Genomic DNA, 13,649 nt, shown 5'->3' on the forward strand with positions numbered 1-13,649 from the left:
TTTTTTTTTTTTTTGGTAATTGTTATGCTCATGAATTTTTTTTGGTAATATTTTGTTAAGTTTTAATGCTGGAGAGTTATTTGTACGTTTAATCTTAATAATAATGTGCTCTAATGTCTCAATTTAATTAAATTGCAGGTAAACTTGATGTTTTGGAGGAGCATTTTTTGGAGTCACGAGCTCACAACATAGTCATCACACTTTCTCCTATATGTTCCTCAAGATATATTTTTGTAAACCACTATATCTATATGTAAACATTATTCTCTAGTACACTTCTCTCTCCTTTATGCAACAAAGAATAATATCAACACTTTGTTTAATTTCAATGTAAGTGAAGAAAATTTATTTGCTTAAATATTATTGATTTGGGTTCAATTTTAGGTTATATAGATCAGATTTTTTTAAAAAAAAAATAGAAGTAATTATTGAAATATTAAAAATAAAAATGGGCTAATCTCCCGAGAGGATAAACAGTCATTGGGAGTTTGAATCACGAAATTCATTTAGTGATTCAAACTCCCGACGGTGCAAAGAGAACCCCATGCCCGATGGTCTATTGATGTTGTCGGGATCTATATACTCTCGAAGCAACGTATAGACCATCGAGAGTTATGGAGAACTCCCGATGGTTAGTTAACATCGTCAGGAGATACTTACCCCCGACGGCGTATATTCCTTGTCGGGAGTTCACCCAAATTCCTGACTATTAGGCTTTACGTGTCGGAAGTAAGGCTTGCGACGTCTATTTTCCGACTATTCTCTCGACAAGGTCATGTGTGTTAGGAGATAATCTCCCAACGTGTTTTTCCGCTATGTCCCAATGACATTAGGCGTCAGAAAAATACTATTTTCTTAGAGTGGTGTTTGTATATTTGGTCAATCAACTAATATAATATGTAATATATATTACTATGTACATATACTCATTTCAAATGTTTGGAATACAAATATATTCATCTGATATAATATACATCTACTTTTTTTTATATGCTCCTACTAAACTAGAATACACATGGGATATATTGTTGTGATGATATTGATGTTTATGTATATATGATATATTTTGAATGTTATAGAAACAATAATTGGTGTTAAATTTCAAAGATAGAGTGAATAGAGGCAAGCAAGTATGAGGACCCAACAAGACAATTATGTAATTGTCTTAATATAATAAGATGTGTCGAGGCAACAAAGTGAAACGATAATGGGTTCAATGAGTAGACGGATATGATGACGGACAATAGGTTTCTCAAGACAAATCTAGTCATCTGCTCGTGGTTTAGTATGAGGTTTATATACTATGTAATAAGTACTATATATACTACAAGAATGCTTCACATATTATATATACGAAATTTATTTTTACATTTTATTTTTTATTCAAATATATATTGGCATATTTCAAATCATGTATTACTGTATTATCTTAGCTTATGTCCTAATTTATCATGTGTGAACATTAGTATTATATAGTATGGGGTATATATTTGCAAAATAACAAAATATACATGTGTATATATGACAAAGTAGGTGGAATATATATCTCAATAGAAATGAAACTAAAATTAAAATATAGACTATATATATTATATAACAACCTTAAATTTAGATTTGTTCTAAATATATTTGAAATAACTTTGTATATATTTAAAATCGTTGAATATATTTGAAATAAACTCATATATATTCATTAAAAAAAATAAACAAAATAGCGCATAAGAAAACAAAAATTTGTGATCATAATTCTATATTAAATGGAATCCACTGAAATGGAAAGTTCTGAATTTAAGGCAAAGTTTGAAATCTATTAAAAAAACTTATAACTAATTGGACAATTTGAAACAAAATCTCCTAAACTCGAGATATTTTAATTATGAAAAATCTTGAATTAAATAAATGAAAATGGAAATTCATTAATACTATTTTTAAAAGTAAAAAAATTAAAAAAAAAAAAAAACGTAAATAAGGAAGCAAATCGATATTACGAATTTCCAAAATTAAAAATGAAAATTTTAGTTTGATCCAAAATTATAACTAGCAGCTCTTTACTAAGATTTCGTTTGGCAATAATTTGATTTTTGTTTTTTTTTATTTTTTAAAATTAAGTCTATAGACACCGACTTTCATCTTCATTTTTTTTTGTCATCTAATTTTTATCAATATTTTAAGAAACCAAGCCAAATTTTAAAACTAAAAAAATAGTTTTTAAAAATTTATTTTTGATTTTTTCTTTAATTTGACCAAAAATTCAACCATTGTACTTGACAAACAGCAAATCATTCAAAGAAATATAGAGAAAATAGATTTAATTTTCAAAAACTAAAAACGAAAAACAAAATAGTTATCGGACGGAACCTAAACAATTTAAATTTTAAGATATTTATGAAATTTATGGTGTAGAAAAGATTTTTCAAATAAAAATCTCCTTTTAGTTGTCATTTCTAAACATTCGTTGGGTTACGTCACCAATATTTGAAGTAATTGTTAATTAATGATAAAATAAACCACGTTAAATTCTTTATCTAATTGTTGACCTTTTACTTATCTAATGGTGAGTGATCATAAATCTCTTACTTGCCCCTCTATTTCTTTTTTTTCTTTTTTCCTTTTTTTTTAAGTAGCTCTCTATTTTGTTGTGTTAAAAAAGTTTCTTACTAATAAATAGTTTTTAATAAATCTATAAACATTCAATTTCTTGTCTAATAACTTTTTTTATATAATAAATCTTCATATATTTTTTATTTTTTATCTAATAAATTATTAGGATATTAAGAAAAAAATCAAATCAAATTAATTGGTTTATTAGATTCAAATGTAAGACCCTAAACAAATCAATTACAGGTGTGTGCTGTTATGAACCTTCTAGTTTTATTGAAGTTTATATTCAAAAAAAAAAAAAAAAAAAATGTAAGATCCTAAGCTTTCAATTTCCTGAAAAGCTAGTTTGATATTTTTTAAAAATTAACAAACTAAATAGGAAGCCTAAAAATTTATGGACTAGGTAATTTAACCTTTAAAATCCTATAAAAGTACCAATTTTCACTGTTATTAGTTTTAACTCTAAATTTCATTAATAGTTGAAGTATACAAAAAATAACTTTTTTTTCTAGTACAATATACAAAAATAACTTTTATTTAGTTCAAATAGTTGTCTGAGGTATATTCTCTAAAATTGAAATATAAAAACTTTTCTCTACGAAGTCATGTTCATCAAAATATATCAAATTGTAAACTCTAGTCACTAATTAATAATTGACGTCTATTATCTTTCTTGAGAATGAAGATTCGAATCGTTTGTAAATTTAAAAAATTACTAACCACTCAAACCTATATATAACATTCCAAAAACCAACAAAGAAAAGTAAATTTTTCAAGAGATTTTTGTACATATGACCCTTTCACATATGCCTAAGTGATTAATACTCATCTCCACAAACATATAAAATCTAACTTTCTACTTATCTCAAAAAGCACTATCACATTTTATACATAATCACATTAAAGATGGTCATATCCATCGTAATCCTAACGTGATGGCATTATTTAATTGCGATCTTCATTTTTTTCACATTGTGTTGTGCTTTTACCGTGAATTTTTCAAGAAAAATGAAGATTACGATAGATATAGTCATCGTGTTAGAACTATGATAGACATGATCATTCTTGATGTGATACTATCTAAAACATGATAGTAGATTTCATCTGTTTCTAGGCTAATCATTGATCATTTAGGGTTGGAGAATAAATATCAACGGGATAAAAATCTCATCTTCAACTACCTTTCAACCAAACCTCCCTTAAATTCTAATGCCACGAATTCAAACACCCCGAATGCGGCGACCATTTAAACTCAGCCGTCGCATTCTCCACACTATTATAAGAACTCATCTCCCTGAACTTCTTCCAATCATAAAGCACTGTCCGGAGATCGGCAACCTTTGCGGCGATGCTCCGGCAGCAATTGGCATGAACCGTCGCCACTTCCCTAGGGTCCCGACTGTCCTGACAAAACCCACTGAAGTAAAGCGTGTCAAGGAATCGGACTCTGAGGCCAAGCTTGCCGATGATTCCGCCATGGATGAGCTCTAGAAGAACATCCTGCTCCTTCTTCCCTGTGGAATTGTCTTTTAGATCATACCAATTTTGGAAGAGGGAAATGGTTTTGTTGTTTGATCGGACGAAGTAGAATCCGGTGTTTATGAAATTCTCCTCCCCAAATGGGTTACCGGAGAAACCGTCGGTGCTGATTTGGAGATCCTCTGTTTTGTTGGGGCTCAGCTTCGTGAAGGGGTTTCGAAGCCACATTACGTCCGTGTCCTGTGGAGGAGAAATCAATGAAGATTGGGATTAATTGGGCTTCATTCTTTAAATGGGCCATGTTTCATGTTTTGGTGGTTATTGGGCCTTGATTCAATAATTGGGCCCTCAAGAGAGAAGATGGGCTTAATTCTTGTATGTTAAAATAAATGATATTTGTAATAGTGAGTAGAATAAATGAAATTTTTTTAAAATATATTATATCTTTAAAATATTTGTAAATATGGAAAAGTTGACTAGTCAATTTTTGATATTTTTTTTAATTTTCAATTTCACCCTCTCTTTGTCTGTTTTGTTGCACACTTTTTTTTAGTCTTTTTATTTTTTTTATTTTCTTCTATTTTTGCTTCATCCCTCCCTTTTTCCATTTTTTCATTTTATTTCTCCCGTTTTTGTTCTTTCATTTCTCTGGTTTTTGCTTCTTTTTTTTTTTCTATTTAATCTTATTTCCTTTCTTCAAATTTTGCTTCTTCTCTTTCTCTTATTTTTTAAATTTTCCTTTCCTTTATTTGAATTTTTTCTTCTTCCCTTTTTTCACAAGAATTATGAGGTTGAGTTTCGTACCCAAGTCTTGAAAGTATATTCATAAGTGACTTAACACCAATAAGTCAATCATCAAGTTTGATTATTATAACAAATAATAAATATAAATAGCAAATGAAAATCTATTAGTGATACTAATATTTTCTATCACTGATAGCTTAATCTTTGATCATATTTTCATAGTTAATAGCCACTTATAGAAATCTATCATTGATAGCCAACTTAGTGAATTTAATTAATAAAGTTGAATCTTGAACTAAAAAGTAAGTGAAATGCCTAGAAATTATCACTAATAGCATATTTATCAGTAATAGAAGCTATCGCCGAAAAGAAAAGAGATTTATAAATATTCGGGAAGGACAAGAAAGGGACAAAAAGGTGTTTAGTGGCTATGATTGATAGAAGCTACTACTGATAGCATGTTACTAGTGATAGAAGCTCATACTAATAACATGTTATCAATGATAGAAGCTACCCGATAGCACGTTATCGATGATAGAAGCTATCTGATAGTACGTTATCGATAATAAAAGCTACCCAATAACACGTTATCAGTGATAGAAGCTACCACTAATAGCACGCTATCGGTGATAGAGAACTACCACTGATAGCATGATATCATTGAGATCATTGATAGTATCTTATCAATGATATTACAGTGAAAGAAGCTATCACTGATAACCACAATATGAGTGATGTTAGTGATATTGGTGATAGAACTTAGTTGATATCTATATATTGAGTTTCTTTCAAAGATGATAACCTTGCGATGTTAGTGATATCGATGATAGAACTTATGTGATATCTATATATCGAGTTTTCTTTCAAAGATGATAACCAGTTATAGAAGTCTATCATTGATAAACTTAAGTGTTAATATTTCAAGGTTGATTCTAATTTATGAAAGTCTATCAATGATAGCGACTGATAGCTACTATCAGCGATAACCATGATAAAAGATTATTAATGAGGCTACTTTGGTAATCAAAGTTGTTGGTCTTCTTTCAAAGTTGATCACTATTTATAAATCTATCATTGATAGCCACTGATAGTCTTAAGTATTGATATTTCAAGGTTGATTCTAATTGATGAAAGTGACTAATGATAGATACTATAATTGATAGTAAATTAAAAGTTAATATTTCGAGATTGTATTAATTTTTCTCAAATTGAAAGCTATCGCTGATAGCAACAATCATCGATAGCAATTGATAGAAGCTATCAGCGATAGTAACTGATAACAACTATCAGTGGCTATCAGTGATAGCTTTTAATTTGAGAAAACTGGGAAGAAGGGAGCAAAATGGTGGTGTACTACATATTCTATTATTTTGGACTTGAATTCTATTTATGTAATTAACCCTAAAATAAATGAGTGAGTGATTTTGATAGATGTCTAATTTGTTTTTTTTACTTGAAAAAGTTAGCATTTTAGTTACATATCTTTTTTTATTTTATTTCATCTTTTTCCATCGAAATTTTAACATGTCACTTACTCACTAAATTTCTTAAAATGTAATTAGGGATGTTCAAAAAGCTCAATAACCTAAAATTCAATCAACCCAGTCCAACTTGTATCGTTTAGGTTGGGTTGAGTTTTGTTCAAATAAATAAAAATCTGATTCATGTATTCACCTGAAATAACCAAAACTAAATCAATCTTATTATTAATTTTAAAAAGTATGTGTTTTGTTACTTGAGGTCATGTGTATTTATTTTAATTTTATTTAATTTCATGATTTTTTGGAACATTATTCTCTAACAACTCTTAAAAATAATTTTTTAGCACTTTAGAAAGAAAATCTTTATAATATAAATTAAAATTTTGTTGTTAATTTTAATTCAATATATAAAAATAATTAAATAATTTCTGTCACATAGTAACATTTTACTTATTTTTAGAAAAAAAATTTAAATAAATGATCATCATCCAAACCAACCTAATCCAACTCAACCCAAATGTTTAATGGATGAGTTCATTTGGTTCATTATTTAAAAAAGACTATTTGAGTTGAAGAAACTTACAACTCGAAAAATTGGGTCGGATTGTATTTCAACCTGACCCAATCCAATCTATGAACACACTTAAATATAAACATAAATTTGTATTAAAATATAACCATTTTGGTATTTCAAATAGATACCAAAATGGCTACTTTTAAAAAATACGTTATCAAAATTGATAATTTTAATTTTGTAGACTTTTTTTTTTTTGTTTAAGGTCGTATAATTCTCTCTCCCAATTTGTGTCAATTCCTTAGTATCTTATATAAGTTTACCATGTGCCAATTTTAACATCAAATTCAGCTAGAACAGAGTTTCAACTCAACCACAAAAACTACCATACCATAAAATAATCTTTAGCTACAAGATTCCCTGGCTAGCAATAAATCATATAATAAATTAACAATATAATAATATCAAATACTTAATGTAAGATATTGAGTTAATTATTTATTAAACTAATTTAAGATTCTAAAAGTCAAATCTTGCTCAATGTGTACATTAGACTGCTTGAGTTTAGATCCCTAGAATGGCTGCTTAAAGATGCTAATTTGGTGTGGAGGTGATTTCTATGGATGTTAACATCTCATTGGCTCATACTCAAATCCGGTTTTGAAAAAATTTATTAGTTAAATCATTAAATTATTTAGTTCATAAACTTCCAAAAATACCTAATAAATTTCTAACATCTATTTTGATAACTAAATAATTTTTTTATTTTTTATTTTAAAAATTAAGTCTATAAATATTATTTTTATCCATTATTTTCTATGTGTTCGATGTTTATTGTAAGATTGCTTTCAAATCAAACCTATCAGATCTAGTTTGGTAACTATCATTTTTCGTTTTTAGTTTTTGAAAGCTAAATCTAATTTCTCTTATTTTCTTACAATGATTTGAAGTAAATAGTTAAATTTTTAACCAAATTCCAAAATAATTTTTAAAAACCAGGAAATCTATGATGGAAAAAATTGTGCGAAACAAGCACAAATTTAAAAAAAAAATCAAAAGATTATCAAATGAGATATATACTTTTATTATTGTGTTTAGTAGATCTCTAATAAATTCATTTTTAAAATTAATTAATTTATTAGATGTAAATTTGAAATTATTCAAAGATGGTGTACATTTTGTGTCACAATGTGCCTTCTTCTTATTTTTTGTTTGACAATTCAAAAGCAACTAGCCATATTGTTTTAGAACATTTCAATTGACAGGTGGAACTAGAGTTGAATAGTAGTAGTTGTAGTTGTTTTTTTTCTTTTTCTTTCTTATTTATTTATTTTAATTATTCGAGGGTGTCTTCCTAGTTTTATTTTTAGACAAGTTGTACAATGTAATTATACTAAGAACAAAATTTCAATTTATTAAATAGTAATCCACATGGATCGAATATCATTTAATATTTCAGATTTATATAAAAGGCTTTTGATCATCTCCTTCCTAATTGTTATATCTAGTCGTCTTTTTTTAAACCTCTACAACTAAGTTTTCATGGACAATACACCCTTTCAAATCATACCATATGGCAATATATAAAAATCTCTCTTTCAAACATAAATCAAATAGTTAAATCAATTATTAGTGAAGGTTAAATATAATAAGATGCTCATTAGGTAAGATACCCATGGATTAATTTGAGTGATCTTTTTTTTTTTCCCTGTTTTTTTTGGCAGAAATTTGAGGGAGGTGAAAAATAGTTCTAATTAAGTTAATATTTTTTCTTTAAAAAGTTGATATTAGTTTCATACGAGAGAAATTAGTTAGGAAATGAACACAAATCAAATTAACACTTTACATAATCATCAAATATTGAATTAGTAATATTTTTGTAAACAACTAAAAAACAATAATGATAGTAATAGTTTAATTTTTTTTTAAAAAAAAATAGTACTATTGGTACTAATTATTATTGTTTTGTATTTGATATATATGTATTTTTCTGTTTAGAGTTTACATATTTTCGTAATTTTCTTCTTTTCATTTATAATATCTGACTTTCATAAATTTCCTCCGTAAATCAAGTTGGTTCGTTTAGGTCACATTGAAGAAAATCTTCTTTTCTAAAAGGCTGATCATATTTATTTTGTAGTCATGGTTTCTAATTTAAGTTATTTAGTCAAAATATATGAGAAAGAAAAAATATATTGTTTGTGGAAATTTCTGAGCTTTAAACTTGAAGAAGTGTTGTTGTATTTGGTAACAAATACTAAATTATTGTATTTTAGATATAATAACTAAAATAAAATTGCTATTATTTGTATTTTAAATACAATTTATAATTTTTTAAATAATTATTCTAAATGTCATATTTTATTGCTTTAGACTAATCCTTAAGTATTAAGGAGAATAGTTGTAATTAAACAAATCGATATGGTATGAATTTAAAGATTGAAATTTAATTCTACTAGAATTGAAACATATTTTAAAAACTGCCTAAGTGGTTTTAATGAATTTAATCCCAAACTGTTTTACCAAACACAAAAATTTGTTAAGATTTGTTAAACCTGTCAACCCAAAAGCACCCTTAGATCTTAAAAAAAAATTAATTTCATAAATTGAATCCTAAATTTAATTAAAACTTTAAGCCCCTTAACCATTTAATTTTTTATTTTTGTTTTTGAAAATTAAGCTTGTGAACACTATTTTCACTTCAAATTTATTCATTTGTTATTACTTTTTCACCAATGATTTAAAAACTAAACTAGAGAACTAGAAAAGGTAAGCTCCTTTAGTAATTATGCTTATGGACGTTATTTTCACACCAAATTGCTTCCTTTGTTATTACTTTTTACTAATAGTTTAAAAAGCAAGTCAAATTTTGAAAACTAAAAAAAATAGATCTTAAAAAGTTGTAAAAAAAATAGATCTTAAAAAGTTTTTTTATTTTTAGAAATTGGCTAAGAATTTATACATTGTACTTAAAAATGCAAATTATTGTAAGAAATAGGATGTAAATAGACTTAATTTTCAAAAATCAAAACAAAAAACAAAATTGTTACCAAATGGGGCGTAACGTTCAAAAAATTGTTTTTGTTTTTGAAATTTAGATAGGAATGCAAATCATTATAAGAAATGGGAATAAAGTAAGTTTAATTTTCAAAAACAAAAACAAAAAACCAATGATCCTTTTGGTTTTTAGTTTTTATTTTTAAAAATTAAGTATATCTCATCTACATTTCTTACAATAATTTGCATCTTAGAATTCTTAGCCAAAATTTGGTTCTCAAAATTTGGCTTGATTTTTTAAATAATTAGTGAAAAGTAGATAATTAAAGAAGAAATTTGGAGGTGAAAATAGATTATATGAGCTTAATTTTCAAAAACAAAAATAAAAAATAAAATAGTTACTAAATGAGACTCAAATGATTACCAAATAGAATCTTAGTTTTTTAATTTTTACCATAGATTCATTTTCTTCTAATTTTATCATAACAATAGTAATCATCTTAATAAACTCATTACTCTAAATAAAATACGATTTTACAAAAAAAAAAAAAAAGAAAAAAAAAAAACAAATAATAAGTTTTGACCAATGCACCAATTATCCATTAATATTTTCTTTTCCCAAAATTCATAAATTTCTATGAAAAGAAAAATGGAACATAAGTTATTAGAGTTAAAATTGTAACATTATAACACTTATTGAAACTTTGATTTTAATTTGATAAAATAAAACATTCAGGGCTAAAATTGATGATCCTTTTTTTTTTTTTTTTTTTTTTTTTTTTGGGAAACTAATGATCAATTCTCAAATTAATTTTTCAAAGGGAAAAAAAGAATTAAATAAAATTATGCTCGAAAAAAGAGAACGTACCGTGAAGATGAAGTTGTATCCCCGTTGGAGGACTTCCAAGAGAAACCGAGTCCTTCTCCACATCATCTTAATGAAATCCTCCGACATGTAAAGCTTCTCGCCGCCGAAATCGACGCCGTCCGTTACCAGCCGGAAGCAGTTCAGACGAAGGAACTGGCACCGTTCGTACGCCGTTTGATCGACGGCGACGAGAAGGAGGTGATTTACCAAAGGCCGCGTGCCTTCTCCGAGCCAGAAACTATCAAGAAACACGTTCAGCATAGTCGTAACCACTGCGGTTTCTTGATCGGCGTACGCCTTGTTTACGACGGCGATTATCACCGTCTTGTTTGCCATTGACGCTCTGGATAGAGCCAATTCAAGCTCGTCTCGTGGTGCAACAGAATCATAATCGCTGGTGTTATTCTGCAAACATTGAATCCAGAACAAATTCATAATCAATTTCAAGTTACGCAAAATCGATAGCGAATTCGCACGATCAATTCTAAATTACACAAAAATGACAAAGACTGAATCAAATAACTAGTAATGTTCAGCAACAATTGATCTAGAACCAATTCACAGAAATTGATCCTAAATTGCACAAAAATGATAAAGACAGATAATCACTAGTAATTTTCAGAAACGGTTAATCCGGAACCAATTCACACAAACGATTCTAAATTGCACAAAAATGATGAAGGCAGAATAAAATGACTAATCATGTTCAGCAACAATTGATCCAGAATCAATTCACGGAAATGTATTCGAAATTGCACATAAATGATCAAGAGCAAAACTGATTCAAATCACTAGTCATGTTCAGCAACAGTTAATCCAGAAGCAACTCATACAATCGATTCTAAATTGTACAAAAATGATAAAGACCGAATGAAATAACTAGTAATGTTCATCAAGAGTTAATACAGAACCAATTCAAAGAAATCGATTCGAAATTGCACAGAAATGACAAAGACAATGAAATCACTTGAAATGTTCAGGAACGGTTAATCCAGAACCAATTTACACAAACGATTCTAAATTTCACAAAAACGAAAAGGATAGGGGACTTCATAAGTAGCGTAACAACAGAATCAAAATCCCGAGGATTACGGTGCAAGGATTAATCCAGAACGATTTCACAATCAATTAAAAAGCAGAGATAGAGAATGCGGTTGCGCCAGTGAGACCTGATTATGAAGCTTGTTGCTGCTGCAATGGCGTCCGTTGGAGAGAAGAGTGAAAGGATTCAAAACAGAGGAAGCAGTAACGCAAAATAAGAGAATTCCAGCGAAGAGCAGAGACGGAATCACATAATTACCGACGGAAACCTTGGGAAAGTCCATGAAAATGCGGTGGAAGAACGAGAAGAATTAGAGAATTTTAGGAATGGCCTTCTGATTTCTTGTTGAAAGAAACTTGAGTGAGCGCAATTATTAATTCTCACAGCTTCCTTCATTTAGAGAAGAAATTTAAGGTCAACCAGCGCGGGCAACCTTTGTTTGTTTCTTTTATGTTATTTTATTTTCTTTTGAGTTGAGATTCCAACCTCCACTGGAGGTTTAATATTTTCTTTTGAGTTCCAACGAACTCAAATCAAATCGAATGGTAAATTTTAAAAATTTATCATATGAATTGAATCGATCACTTGTTCGGTTTGGATCGAACCAAATCGAACCATATATATGTACAGTCATTTGGTTTCGCAGTTTTGTTTTTTTCCCCTTATTTTCTAAATGTTTATAGTTCGGAATTTCCTTCCATTTTCTCTTTTTATTTACAACCTTTTCTAAATATAATTTTAAACTTCAAATCCAATCATTTTCTCTTTTTATTTACAACCTTTTCTAAATATAATTTTAAACTTCAAATCCAATCAAACATCAGAGATTTGAGGAGTGAGACTGTGAGAGAGATTTGGTCCGATGGAAGGAGGCTGGTCCAACGACTGATGAGTGAAACTGTGAGAGAGATCTAAGTGAGAGAGATTTGGTCAGACAGAGTCTGGTTCAATAAGTAAGACTATTAGAGAGATCTGAGTAAGAGAAATTTAGTTTGATGGAGGGAGCTTGGTCCGATGAATGAGAGAGAGATCGAAGTGAGAGATCTGGTCCGTCGGAGGAAGTCTAGTTCGACAAGTGAGAAAGAGATCAAGATGAGAGATAGGGTTGGCAACGGGGGTAGGGCTAGGCGAGGGAGGGTTCTCTGTCCTCATTCCTGATGAGGGATTTAACCCCATCCCCACCCTCATCAATGGCGGAGACAGGGGTAAGGATTCCCCGTCGGGAAATGGGTGCCCGTGAGGATCCATTCCCTATTTTTCTTTTTGTTTCTCTATTAAGATTTTTTTTTAAATTTCTTTTCCTAAAGTTCTCTTCGATTTGTGCTTGAACACTTTAGTTAGGTTTAGATTGAACTAAATTAAAAACTAGACTAAATGTAAAAAGTTAGATACCTAATATATATATATATAGAAAAATATTTAAAAATCTAATTCGGGGTGAGGTCGAGGTCGGGGATACCCTCCCCATCCCTACCTTGTCCCCAGTCCGGGGACCCTAAAGATGTCCTCGGTTTGACCTCATCGTCGGTCAAACCGTGAGGACCCAACCTTGCAAGGAATTTTACCAACTCTAGTGAGAGATGAAAGATCTTAAGAACAACCCCAATTAAAAAAATTGATAATTACCCCAAGAAAGTTAAACAGATTTGGCTTGGAAGATTGATCAATGATCAAGAAGAAATGAGAACTTGTTCCTAACTTCAAGATTTCAAACAAATGATAAAGGGAACTACCTCAATCACGTTTGAGAACTCCCCCCTAAGCAAGGTGAACCCCCACAACAGTAATAAGAATAACCCTAATTAACTAATTAATAAACACCCCCAAGAAAGCTAAACAAATTTGGGCTTGGAAGATTGATCAATGATCAAGAAGAAAGAAGAACTTGTTCCTAATTTCAAGATTTCAACTCTCCACAATCTA

General features: G+C 29.1%; 1 protein-coding gene across 1 annotated transcript; it reads right to left on the minus strand.

Annotated features, from left to right (window-relative positions):
- Positions 1–3,329: 3,329 nt before the first annotated feature.
- LOC120068008 (uncharacterized protein At1g28695-like) lies at positions 3,330–12,168 on the minus strand. The gene is made up of 3 exons (XM_039019667.1): positions 11,854–12,168; positions 10,685–11,089; positions 3,330–4,320 (listed from the first exon to the last, which is right to left on the minus strand). The coding sequence occupies exons 1-3, from the start codon at positions 12,007–12,009 to the stop codon at positions 3,808–3,810; spliced, it is 1,074 nt and encodes a 357-aa protein (XP_038875595.1). The 5' UTR covers positions 12,010–12,168; the 3' UTR covers positions 3,330–3,807.
- Positions 12,169–13,649: the final 1,481 nt, after the last annotated feature.

This window comes from Benincasa hispida, chromosome 12 (genome assembly GCF_009727055.1).
Source record: "Benincasa hispida cultivar B227 chromosome 12, ASM972705v1, whole genome shotgun sequence".
Lineage (NCBI taxonomy): Eukaryota > Viridiplantae > Streptophyta > Magnoliopsida > Cucurbitales > Cucurbitaceae > Benincasa > Benincasa hispida.

Coding starts and splice junctions, on each gene's coding strand:
- LOC120068008 (XM_039019667.1), bottom strand. CDS start 12,009: ATGGACTTTCCCAAGGTTTCCGTCGGTAATTATGTGATTCCGTCTCTG. Junction 11,090..11,853: donor GCAACAAGCTTCATAATCAG/GTCTCACTGGCG, acceptor CAATGTTTGCAG/AATAACACCAGCGATTATGA. Junction 4,321..10,684: donor GATACAACTTCATCTTCACG/GTACGTTCTCTT, acceptor TCTCCTCCACAG/GACACGGACGTAATGTGGCT.